Here is a 14,003-nt window from a genome sequence, read left to right as displayed (position 1 = left end):
ACTACTACTACTAAAGTCTAAGTCAAACAGAGACAAGCTACATTTGCTCCCTCTACGTCAAGTCATGTCTATCTTGGTGCTCATATGGCCCTCAATACAGCAGCACCTGAGCACCAGTCATTAATGAATTCACCTCTTGGAGGTAGGGAAGTACTATTATCCGCATTTTACTGATACACAGGAGAGAAAAAGTGACTTAGCCAGAGTCACACAGAAAGTCTATGACTGAGCTGTGAAGGGACTCAGCCCTAGCCACAAAACCATTTCCTTACTCTAGTGAGCTTCCTCATAAAATCAAGCTTTTATTACCACTGGCATGGTAGAGCCAATACAGCTATGCAAGAACAGGACACATGTTATTCTGCCTCATGCATCATTAACCAAATCATCAGTTCAGTTCTGATTGTAGAATCCTTATTACTTGGGATGACGTAAGTGGCAGAAAGAGCACAACTTGTGTTGCAGAGCGATGGCTGAGTTTGCAATGCTAGCAGTCAGAAAAAAATTGACTTGCAAACTGAGAAAATTGAATATGGAAGTTGCTGACAGAATAAAGGTGCAACTCCTCAATATCCTTTTCACAGTGACTTTTCTGAATATTATTATTATATACTATAATTTAGACATCACTGTAAATGTACATGGCACTTTTATAAAGATATAATGAGAAACTGCCCATGTACTGAAGAGCTGACTTGCTCTGACTGAGCATTTGTAGGTGGAGAAAGAGGGAGAGGAGAACAGGAAACCTGCCAAGTGCAGGGGATATCATAAATGAAGGCATGTAGCTAAGAAGATTGAGATAGCAGTGAGAAGAGTGGATTGGAAGGAGTTTAGAGAGTAGAAAAGTAGTGAACAAATAAAAACAAAGATGTCATTAGGGAGAGGAGGTTGTAGTGACTTGAAGGGGATGGCTAAGAACTTGGATATGCTAACAAACCAGAAGTCATTGAAAGGATTCACAAGCGGTATAATGGGGCCAGGGAAGTAGGAGAGGAAGATTAACTACAAAGGTTTGGATAGATTGGATGGTGGAGAGTTAAGGACAAGGATGAGCAGAGAAGAGAACTGAAGGAAGATATGACCGATATATGGACAAATATTTTAGTAGGGGAGATTATATGAAAGGATGGATTTTGTTGATTTTTAAAAGGAGAAATAGGAAGAAGATAATTGAAAATGACAAGGAGATTGTGAATCTGTTATATGGCCAGAAATGTGAAGTGATAGAGAAGGAAGGTAGTGGGATGGGAGAGAAAGAATGGTACATTCTGTTTTGGAGAAATATTGTTTGAGAGGCTGGAGATGTCAGAAGGACACTTGGAGTTACAAGATTAAAACATAATGAAGGAGGTGAAGAGTGGAGATGTAGGTTTGGAATGATCCACATAAATGCAGTAGTTGAAATGTGGGAGCAGATGATGTCAAGAGGAAGATGTATAGAAGGGATTGAGAACAGAAACTAGGCTGATGCCAACAAGTAAGGTGTAAGCAGGGAATGAATTCTTCCCTGACAGCTAGCTGGGAGGTGGAGAGACTTTGGGTGTGTTTATGTAAATACAGTTTGCTCCTGCTCTGCTTAGATATCCAGCAAATAGAGCGAAACTTTGCTCAAAGTAATCAACTTTGGCTGGTGTTGTGTTATAAATCACTTTAGTATTGAATGCAGGGGGAGTAAAATGCTGTTACCAAAATGCTGTAATTATTGTAGAAATATAGCTAAGCAGGATTGTGCTTACCCTGTCCCAAATGAGGGGGGTCACCTTCAGCTGAAAGGACCTTGTTAAGCCAGGGGCTCAAATACCAGAGCCCTGTGAAAGTACAAGCAGTGGGGACAGGTGTCCAAGCCAGGAAGTTGTGGACTCTCCCTAGGAGTCTACAGACTAGTTTGACCTCTTTCTCCTGACTGTTCAAAGAAAGCACTAAATAGGCTTCCTTGGGAGCCTCTTTTGTTATTTTAAATGCTCAATCAGAGCTGAAATCAGTTGTGGTGGGACTGTGTTTCTGCCCAGACTGCTAAGAGCTAAAAATCACTAAGAGACTGACGTGCAGAGGTCACAGAAGAGAGGCAGGAGGCAGCAGAAGGTGACTGACACTCGACTAGCAAATGAGTGGCTGGTGAGGCGGAGAGTTGTTGCAAGTGGCCAACAGGGTGGCTGGTGGAGAGGCACAGCGAGCTGCCAGCAGTGAGGGTCAGCGGACGAGTGCCCGAGCAGCGGAGTAAGGTGCCTCCTTACCTCCACCCAGGGTGGGAGGTGAACTCTGCAGATGCACCTCTGAATGCTGGGTCTGCACTGACCAAGGACAGCAACAGTGAATTGGGTGCAGAGAAGGGATGGACATGCTAAAGGGACTTTTGGGTTGCTGGACTTCAGAACCTGAGGGAAAAGGACACTGCTCACTTCGGGGCGGGTCTTTTGCTCATGGTTTATGTTTATTACCCTGTTTGCGGTATTTCCCCAAATTAATGCCGAGTTACTTCCCTCCTTTTATTAAAAGTTTCTTTTCTACACTCAGACTGTGTGCTTGCGAGTGGGGAAGTATTGCCTCTCAGAAGTGCCCAGGGGTGGTGTGTAATTTCCCCAGGTTACTGGGTGGGGGCTTGAGCCAGTTCTGTGTTGTATCGATGGAAAGGAACCCCTAGGTATTGAACCTGGCCCTGGTTGCTGCTGACTTTGCCTGGCAGAAGGGATACATTGGGAAGAAAGAAAGATGAAGAGCTATGGATTAAAATGCTGACTGACTATTTGTCAAGGAAAGAGATGAACCAGGAGAGCACAGAATCACAGATATCAAGAGAAAAAAAAGGAGGAGGAATGAGATTGACTGACCATGTCAAAGGCAGAAGGAATATTAGTAAGAGCAGAAGAGAGTAACTGCATGGCCAGGCCATGGAATGAAAAAGATACTAGCACAAATTGATACCTATTGTTTGAGAGACAGGTTTTAATAAGCACATTTACTCAGGAGCTCAGTAACTCCTGAGAAGTGAAAGAGAAAAGGGAAAACATATCATTTATGGAGAAGACAGCCTATTAAAAAAAAAAAACTAGTGAAAGAAATATCAGCAAATGGGCCGCTCTAAAGATGCTAATATTTATTTCATTTTTGTTAGTTTTTTATGAACCACAAGTGTCTGTTTTCTCCATAAATGATCTCTTTGGACATTCCTCCTTTATTTCTCAGGAGTTACAAGGCACCTCAGAAATATTCTGATTATAATCTGTTATTCAAACTGCAGATTCCAATTTGTATTGCTGTCTCATTCTCCTTCCTAATCATTATGAAATCTGCAAATGTTCATGGAGTGCAATTAGGCATTTCACTGCATATCAAATGTCAGAGCTCTGTAGGACCCTCAGCAAATCTAGGAGTTAACGTATTTCTTTGTGTGAACTGTAATTTTATAATTATGTGTCTACAGTAATTTTATATTGAAACTGAATATACTATACTATATATTATATATAATATAAACTGCATCTTAGATAAAGACAGACCATGATGGGACTGAAAAGGGACTTGCTTAATAACAAGGCCAAAAAATATCCTTACTAAAAGAAACTAAACAAACCCAGTCAAAACTTCCCACCTCCACTGGCTTCCTGTAAATTGCTCATTCAATAGTTTCCTCAAAAACAGTATGTGTATATTAACTCGCTTTAGTTCATTTGCACACTATAGGGTTATAAAATGAATTAGGATATGAGATGGCTGTTTGATAGTATGTCAATATAGAGTCATGAGACATTGAGTAATATGAAGTGAGTACAAGAACGTGAGATTTCCCGTAAAAGAGAAGATCATAGAAACATAAAATATTTTATCTTGATTCCAGCAATGGCTTATATTAAGTAATTCAAAGAAGGTAAAAACACAAATATATCCTGCCACCTCAGTAACGCAGAGCTTTGATTCTGCAATTCCACAGTGCATGGGACTGACTTCAATGGGCTTTGGATGAGGCCCTCTGTGGAGGGTTCCTAACAGATCATCATCTTACACTGACCAAACACTGATGGAGCATGAGTTTTGATTTCTTGAGTTGCTCATATTGTAACAATTGATAGAATTTCTGCACTCTACTTCTAGCCCAAACACAACCCTTCGGCTGTTGCAAAGGCAGTCATTTACTTAAAAACTATTTAATACATAGGGGAAATACATAGTCCACACCTATGGAAAACTGAAGAAAGCAAATATGGACAGATTAGAACTATGTAAAGACTAGAACTTCAAAGCAAATTTATCATGTATATTAATGATGCCAGAGGAATATGAAATAACAGTTCCTGATGATTATTCACAGAAAACCATACACAAGATTAACATCCAACACAGTTGTAAGCATTGGGAAGTTGGCCAGATAATTACTTTTTACCCTCCAGAGCAGAAACCATAAATTGCAGAATGATCATATGATCCTAAGGAGAGACAGTGTGGTCGAGTTATTATATAAATGTGAATAAGGAGACATCGTTCTAGTTGCAGCTCTGCTATTGACCATCTGTCTGACCTTAATCAAATCACGTATGACTCCTGGTATCTCAGTTTCCTCATCTATAATAAAGGGATAAATATTTTTCCTACCTCAGTAAAATGCTTTGAAATTCTTGGATGAAAGGTTAATTCTTGGATGAAATTCAAATTATTGTTATTAGAACATGTATGTCACAATCTGTACTGTACATTTCAGAGAACCAGTAGAGAAAAACAGAATAATCAGCCAAAAGATGTTAAACAACAACAAAACTGAAGCACAAAAAATATACTTTTTCTTACTGTGCAGTTAATACTCCAGTGCAAGTGAATGTCTAATCTTTGGAATTGGCTAAATATCAGTCAAAACCATTTTACAATGCCAGAGAGATAGGCTAAGCATCCCAGTGTTCGAAGCACTGATATTTAGGGGAAAAAACCCATCCTTATACTAATTAGCAGAGTAGATTCAATATGGAAATGATTGAGACAATAAATATGGAGCCCAACAACGTAGTTTATATACAGAGTCACTTTTCAGGATAGAATTGCACTCTAAATATGTCCTCTGCCCCCAAAGTGATAGAATTACATAGCATTTCATGCTAATGGGCGAGAGCCACTTATTTAGTGACATCAGCTGTGTGCAATCTCTTATATAGCTGAAAACATACAGTAATGGAAGCCATGCTTCAGTTTAATAAAACATTAAAAGTATCCTTGGGTGTAATGCATCAAAGTGAGAGAAGGAGTACTTGACTTAGCAGTGCAAAACATACTGTAGTTTCAAAATATAAACAGAATCCTTTGTTTTACAGCATAAATAGTTCTATTTGTATTTATAATCCTCAATTGAAGCAGCTACATCCCTTAAAATGAATCATGCCTTTATGAACTTAAAATGTATGAGACTACAGTACATTTATAACCATGTGACATTTAACTTGTGTGTTGGTAGATAAACAGGTATAAGAGACAGGGCCCAGATCTTCAAAGGTATTTAGGCACCTAACTCCTTTGAGGCTCTGGACCCTGGTCCTCAGATGAACATAAGACACACACTTATCACTGGGGTGGGAGAATGGGCAAAGAAGGCTTTAAGATATCCTTTCGCATTGTCCCGATCCTGGACCTAACTATGGGCTCCTCCAGTCCCTGATGTAATTTAGAGCAGCATATAGACTGCTCTAAATAACATTCAGCTGCTTGCAGCCTCAAAGGTTTATCAGCCAGGATTTTTTCTTCCAGCAATTAACTCTTTTTTTTTTCTGGGAACATCTCCCACATCAGGGAGTAGCATTGAGCTGCTATGCCTCTTATACAAGGAAGCTGGTTAAGATGGGTGTCTGGCTACGTTGTGCCACTAGAGTGATACACAACAGGTAGAACACATTTGAGAATTGGGCCTATATAATTATTTCAGTAAATACAGGCAAAACTATATTTCAGAAAAAATAGTCATGCAAAGTTTAGCAATTGAAAGTAAAGGTCATATATTATAACACTTTGGTAGTGTTTGTAATCCTAGGTCCTCATTTATTCTACAACTGGAAAACAATCATATTTTAAGAATTTGAAATGAATGTGATTGATTAATCAATTAACCACTCATTATTTCAGTTGCTTATATCAGATGCATTATTTATATACTCTGATTTAATCATTTTACCAAAGGAAAGGTGAAAAAAAAAGCAAGGACAAAAAAGCTAGTTGGATTTAAAAATCACAGGCATAACAAAACAAATAATTGCAGAATTAAAGGTAATATTTTATGCACTACTGTGTTTACATTTGGAGTCTGATTAGCATCATGACATTAATTTGGAGGGTAATGGATGAATATTACTTCAGACACTGTCACCTTGGAATCTGATTACAGAAGGCAGAAGCTGCCTGGGAGATGAAAGGATTATTATGGTTTCAAATTAATATTGTTCTAAAAGGAAAAATTGGATGTCTACAATGTTTTAGAAAGGTTTGCATTATCAATGAGGTTGTTATTTTGCATTTTGGACCAATAAAAAGGCTATTTCCTGGTCACTGTATATGAAACTGTGTCTGCATATCAAAGCACATTCCATTAGCTTTCTGAATAAAAGGGGGCAGATTTTTCTCCACCTTTTCAAATACCTTTGCTCTACCTGAGTGATGCACAGGGACTCGAATCTGGCCACAGCTGCCTAGGTGAAAATTCCCCTGAGAAGTTCTGAGTGGGTGTGAAATCAGCACAAGCAGCTACTATTCTACACCCCGCCCTACACACACCCTGTTGAGATGCAGCGGTTCCCAAACTGTTGGTTGCAATTCCAAATGGTTTTGTGCCGTCAGTAGATGGGGTCGCAGGTCCAAAGGACCAGATTCGGACCACGAGATGATGCCATCTGCCCCTGAACGTGTCCGGACCTGCTCCTCAAACCCTGCACTAGGAGGTTGCCATTTTGTACATCTAAATGGCAGCCTCCTCATGGCGTGACCTTGCATGTATGGTGAATGCATTTTGTAAAATGGCAGCCTCCTGGTGTGGTGTTTGTACAGCAGGTCTCGACACATGAGCTGTGAGGAGGTGGCTGTGCGGATGCCATTTGCCCCATCTGGCTGTGCAAGCATTCAGCTGAGAGACTTGAATCCAGAAGATGCTTCTCTGTGGGCAGCAGCCTTCTCAACAAGGCATCCTCTCTGCTTGAGTGGGTAGGAACCTGTGCTAGCTTTTTCTGAGAGGGAATCTGAAGTGGCTTGTGAACTCCTTAAGACAGGGCCCATATTTTTTTATGCCACCCTGAGTACCCTTATGGCACTCAAGCATAAAGGATCATTGTAAGTCACTGTCTCTGTGCTGCCGTAGTATCAGCACACAGGGCCCTCCTAAGTCCTGGCTTCATCTGCTTAACTATGAATTCCTCTTTCTGACTTGTGAGATGAGGCACAATGGACTCATGTTTGCGCAGGGTATCTGCTTCATCCTCCAGCAGTTAGTCTAGTAATGCAGTTATGTGCAAAAAACAACCATGCAAGAAATGTGCGGGCAAATATGGTGAGGCTTTGTGTATGGCTTCACCAATGTTTTTGTCAAGAATGAAGAAAGGACAAAATGCCTGTTATGTCACATAGTGTTAGCTAGCAAAAGCTTGAAGCCTAATAAACTTAAATGACCTTTGTAAGCCCTTCACAGGGAACACGTAGGAAAACCAAGGTCATTTTTCCAGAGCTGGAAAGAAGAACTTTCATGTCAACAAGTGCAATTCAAGAGAGCCCTGTCCATCTCTGACCACACACAAAAGGCATCATCTGACATGAGTTACTGCCTTGTGCAGGCCAAGAAACCTTACATAATCAGAGAGATTTTGATTTTGCCAGATGAAATCAATGGTGAAGATAATGTGTGCGGAAACGGAGGCAAACAAATTCAAAGACATACTACTCTCCAACAACACAGTGAATTGAAGGATTGAGGTGATAGCAGTAGATCAGGAAAACACACTGGTGGAGAGTCTGAAAAACACAGGTGCTTTTGTTCTTCAAGTGGAGGTGAGCACTGAGGGTCCTGATGCACATTTCTTGGCTTTTGTGAAATACATGGGAGAGTGCAATCCTTGAAGACATTCTATTGTCTCCCTCTTCCTGGACACAAGACAGCACAAGGAATGTTCGATGTACTACATGGCTACAAGCAAAACAAAAATGTCCTTGGTGATCACATTGTAGGCTTTTGCACAAAGGGAACTCCGTCTATGGCAGGCCACCAGCAGGTCTGCATGCCTTGGTAAAGAAAGTTGCTCCGTCTGCTCTGTGGACTCACTACATGAATCACAGAGAACAACAGGCATAGAAAGCTCTGAGTCCAGAGCTAGGTGAATTTTTGCAGTATCATCTATTGTGAACTACATCAAGAATCAGCCTCTTTGCACGCATCTGTTTGCAAAACTGTGTGAAGACATGGGATCTGATCATGACATGTTTTTATTCCACACTGAAGCTCGCTGAGGAAAAGTACTGGGATGATTTTTTGAACTGAGAGACGAGCTGTGTGCTTATACAATGGACTGCAAAAAGAGTGAATTTGTTGATTTTCTAGGTGACCAAAGGAAGATGTGCCTTCCTGGCTAAGTCACAGACATATTTAGGAAACGGAATGAAGTGCATACAGGTCTGCAAGGAAAGAACACCCACATTCTTCAGCTGAGTGATTGACTCACAGGATTAATGAAGAAAATTGTTTTCTGGAAGAATAATCTATTAGAGACAAATTAGGAATCCTTCCCACAGCTTTCTAATTTCCTGGCTGTCAATGAAATTATTGAGCCTCCCACACAGGTGATGGTTGGGCAGCTCAGCCAGATGGAGGAACAGTTTGCATCCTTTTCCCTCAACTTGGACATGACAACGTATGATTGGGTGTGAAACTACTTTCAGTGCAAGCCCGATACCATGGATTTGCCAGCAGCTGAAATCGAACAGCCCATCAAAATGTCCCCTGATCAATTCTTGCGAGTAACATATGCCCAACTTTCTCTCCCGGAATTCTGGTTCACTGTGAAGAATGATTATCTTGCACTCTCAGCATGCACCTTGAAACTGATAGTGACATTCACGAGCACATAATTGTGTGGAGCTGGATTCAGCGCACTTGTGTTCCTCAATTCTCAGTATCTATCTACCATTGATGTCAAATTGGAGATTACATATGCAATTTCTACCACATCACCGGACTTTGAGAAGCTGTGTCACAACGTGCAAGCCCATGTGTCATATTAGCGAGCATTAAATATATTTAATGTGCAATCTTCTTGGATTCCTTGGTCACTATGTTGGTTTGTTGTGATCTGGGGTCACAGGAAACAGTAAGTCTGAAAATGGGGTCATGCAGGCAAAAAGTTATAGAAACACCTAATGTGATAGAAGAGGGAGATGGCAGGTCAGGTGTGTAGGGGCTCTGTTCTACTCTGCCAGTTATCAACTGGGCATATAGACACTGATGAACCATTGCCAACTGACATAAATTAGAGAAGCTCCTAGGTCTGCTCTAAACTTATGCCACGACTGCAGCCAGAACAGCTGTGACTTGAGAACAGGGAGCTGTAATCAGCTCCTTTATGGATGCCCACTTTCTTCTTAGCCTACTAGATCCTGGCACAGGAGAGAATCTGGCCCTGTAGTTATTGGATAGTTGGTGGAAATAAACTTGAAATCATTGAAATATAATGATGATAATGAATAATATAAATTAGAAAGTTATCTTGACTCAGAGGTGATTAGAGCTGTGTGAAAGTGCTGACACCTTTTTCTTGAAATTTAATTTGAATATATTTTTCTTTCATTCGAGACCATTTTGAAACCGGAATATTTAATTTTTACAAGGAATGTCCATGAAATTGTGAATTCATACAGAAAACAAGCAGTATTCAACTATTCATGTTTTTGAAACAAATGGATGTTTCTCTGGAAGAAAGTTCAAATGTTAATAATGTCATATTTCTTATTCAAAAAACAGGCCAATGGGGAGCAAAATGGACAAATTTTACCCAACAATGCTTCTATTATTTAGCCAAAATTTACATTAAATTTCAGTTTATTGATTAAATTGGACTAAAAGCATTCAAAAATGATAAATTTTGCTTTTTAATGTTTTTTAAGCTTTTATTTGAATGTGTCATGCAATTCTGATATGAAGTTGCATATTATTTATTAGACAACCTTAGTAATAAAGCTTCAGTAGAAAAAATTATGCAAAGACTATCTGACATAAAATACATTTTTGTACAAATATCCACACCTAATAATAATAATGCTTGGCATTTTTATAGTACCTTACATCCAAACATCTCAAAATGCTTTACTTATCCTGATGAATTAAGCCATCCCACATCCTGTGGCATAGATAAAGAATATTAAAACCATTTTACAGATGGCAAAACTAACAGGTTAGTAAAGTGATTCATTGAGTCATTCTAGTAGTTTATCAATCCAAGAAACTTTAAAATATAGAAGCAAGTCAAAAAGTATAACCTTAGTTACTTAATATATTTGTTTATAAACATTAGCTAACAATAGAATGATTACCTTTGAAAATGCAACAATTTTCAAAGCAATTGTTGCCAAGTATAAGGAGTTCATTACGAAATCCATTAGGTTCCACCAGTCATGAATGTAATCCTGTAGTCCACCATCCCACATCTGTTTAATTTCACCCCATATGAAACCTGTAAATATAAAAGAATTCATTCTAAGCATGGTTTTCAGAAGAATTTTATACAGATCAGTCATTTTAGACTTCGTCTTCTGATTCATGTTTCCAAAATGCATTCACTAAGCAAGCGAGAACTGACATGTCATTCATCTAAGCATACAGCTTCATTTTCTTTTGCTTTCCTTCTATTACTTTTTCATTACATTCTAAGGAGTATATAAAAAGTAGTCTAAGATAGCAACTATTGCCATATTTTGTCCTTAGCTGTGTGTTCCAATGGAAACTGCATAACTAAAGAAACTGACCATTACCTTATTTCAATAGAAATTTATGCTATCATAGGGTATAGAGATTTCAACTTTGTTATCCACAATGGTAGGTAACAAATCTCCTATATCTCTTAAATCCTTAGTGTCATCAGCAAACTATTTCTAGCTGAAATATTAAAAACCATAGTACATTCATTTTAAACCTGATGGACTGGGAACAGTTTTCAGGTGTACTCCCCGCGTATCGCTTTTGACATAGCGATACAGAAATATTTAAAGCCTCTGGGAAATTTTGCATGAGGTCTGATGTGAGCTCAACTGAACAGCTCCAAAGAAAGGCATGTGGAGACACTTTAAAGCTATAATTATTAGAGGCCTCCCTCGGGAGAATGTGCTGAATTAATGCTTGCCTATTATGAGGATGTATGGATGCATACATTTAAAATGTACATTTTACATAAATATGTACAGTCTTTTGGTTAAATATACCAGTTGAAGTTTCACATTTTTCAGTTTTACTTTCTTCTCTAAGTGAATTTAAATGTTCAATAAAGGTGCCAGGCTGACAGCAATGGAGAGTGAAATCTATTTACACTTGGGGGAAATACCAATATGTTATTTATCACTGTTTCCTTAGTCGTCTCTTTCAGCAACATTAGGCAGAGGCCTAATGAGCCTTGTATCAATAAACTCTATAATTAGGAATTGCCTTTCAGTCATAATCAATATTTTCACCAAAGGTGGCTACACGAAGGAGACGTCAGATTCAACTCCAAGGAGGCATTGCCTCTTTTGCCTTCATTGGTGCCAAAGATAGTTTTGTTATGTTTTTCCTGACATCAGAAAATAAAGGGCCTGATACACACAGTGGTGGTAAGAAACTAAGCTTTCTTCCCGTACCACAATCACATGTTACGAAAGGTTAGAATGTTGTCACATGGCAGGACTCGCTGTACATAGACTGCCCTGGTTACTGTTACATCATAGGTTTCAGAGTAGCAGCCGTGTTAGTCTGTATCCGCAAAAAGCACAGGAGTACTTGTGGCACCTTAGAGACTAATAAATAAATTTGTTAGTCTCTAAGGTGCCACAAGTACTCCTCTTCTTGTTACATCATAGTGCAGAGACGCTGTCCACTCATATAAGGGAAGGAGCATCCCTTTTAAAGAGATACCCAACCCATTCTAGCTGTGCTACTGAATGTCAGTCACTTTGGAGTGGGGGAGATCGGAGTGTGACCAGGGACCTCTTCATGCCAACTGGCAGAGGGCATAAGGGGTGCACAGGAGTTTACAGGGATCCCCAGGGTCTATTATCTACATTATAGTGAAGTCTCTCTTGAGAGCCACTCCTCATAACCGTTGCAAAATGTAGATAAGGATAATATTTAAAGAGTTTTGTATCTATGCTGGAAATTATGTTCTTAAGGTCTGTGTGTAAAGCAGGTCACCAGGAGGTGACAAGCACGTTCCTTTCCGACAGGAGGTAACAGACATTTCTCGCTCTGTCTGGTTATATGTAAATTGAGTTTGTATGCTTCACAATGGAAGGCTATTTACACACTGAGCCAGGTTCTTGAAGAACATACAAGAAGCCTACAGGAAAAAACAGCCAGTGGGAAGTCGAAGGGGCCTCCTGTTTATGAGTAAAGACAATGGATTGTTGGAATATATCTAGGGGAATGGGGCTGTACCCATATTCTTCACCTAGGAGACAAGCTGCCAGCGTGCATGTCTTACATACCAAGGGTCACAGACAGACAGACTGTAAAATACTATGAGAAAGACTCTGCAGTGAGCTAAACCCTACAGGACCTGAAAATATCTTGTTAGATAAGTCTAGGCTCTAGAATGCGTATAATTTTATATGTAACCATTTGGTTCCATTAATTCTACTTGCTTCTTCTTGAATCTCTATTCTTTGTTAAATAAAATTTCTTTGTTAAATAAACAAGACTTCCTCATGCTAAAGGCAGGTGATAGTGAGATGCCTTACAACCAAGATAACTCTAGGAAGCATCACTCTCCCATTCAGTCATCCTCTCTTCAAAGGACTGAGTGGGAGAGGTGCTAACCTCACCAAGAATCCCTGAATTTGGCTTGCCGTTGGGAAATTTAACCAGATTTAAGGATAGGGACAATTGTGTAAATGGAAAGACCCCAGCACAAGGAGGCCTTAGAGATTCATGGGTATATCAACCTAAATAAATTCTTCTCCAATTCATCTCAGTTAAGTATTCCACTTAGTATACTGCTTGAGGACAATGCAGAATGGCACTGGGATGATTAGTAAGACAAAAGTTTACGGGAACTAAAATAAAGTGGTCATGGAAGCATCGTTGCTGAAATAATTTGACATTACAAACAGCCTAAGATCTGAGTTGACGCAACCTCACAAAGGCTGGGGGCTGTTTTTCTGGCAGACAATAACTTAATGACAAATGCTTTCAAAGCATTATCTAAACTACAACAGAACTATGTCCAGACTGTTCATAAAAAAAATTAAAAATAGCTAGCATTTTCTTCAGTTTTATGAGTTTATGAGCAGAAAGCAGCCATATTACAGAAACCATTGTTCTAAGCACTGCCTAGGTTTCAGAAAATGATCATGAAATTGCAAATAGTCTCTTTAATTGTGAAATGCAGGACTCATAACAGCATTCTTAGGGCAGAAATGCTTTCAAGAGGGCCTATAAAGAGCTTGGCTTTTAAACTCTTGTCTGCCATCTTTATAATCTGATGCTGGAGCATAAAGATAGAAAGCTGAAAGAGGTTGGGCACTGCAAATATATGCTGAAATGATGAACATGCATTAGATGAAACATTTGTCTAAGTGGATTGCAAGCCAGGAAAGGAACACTACAAGCTGTATGCAATTCAATAGAAGACAGCAGATATAGTGGAGACCCAAAGCTAGGCTGCTTACCACTATAACAGAAAACTGGTGAATGGGACTTTGTCTTGAATCCAACTTGAGAATTATAATGTATAAAACCAGAGCTGGTCAATATTGGAAAAAAATTTAAAAAGTTTTTTGACCAAAAAAAAAGAAATTTAAAAACTGAAAATTGT

The 14,003-nt window shown here is 39.2% G+C and overlaps 1 protein-coding gene across 6 annotated transcripts in view; it reads right to left on the bottom strand.

Moving 5' to 3' along the window:
- Window positions 1–14,003, bottom strand: part of TRPC4 (transient receptor potential cation channel subfamily C member 4) — a 131,590-nt gene that overhangs the window by 28,470 nt on the left and 89,117 nt on the right. For all 6 annotated transcript variants that reach the window (XM_065404373.1, XM_065404366.1, XM_065404381.1 and 3 more), the window contains one exon: window positions 10,537–10,676. In XM_065404373.1, coding sequence (XP_065260445.1) covers window positions 10,537–10,676 — 140 coding nt within the window. The remainder of the gene's footprint in view (window positions 1–10,536; window positions 10,677–14,003) is intronic.

Source organism: Emys orbicularis, chromosome 1 (genome assembly GCF_028017835.1).
Source record: "Emys orbicularis isolate rEmyOrb1 chromosome 1, rEmyOrb1.hap1, whole genome shotgun sequence".
Lineage (NCBI taxonomy): Eukaryota > Metazoa > Chordata > Testudines > Emydidae > Emys > Emys orbicularis.
Note: the sequence above shows the minus strand (reverse complement) of the source record. Positions and strands in the feature narration are given on the sequence as shown.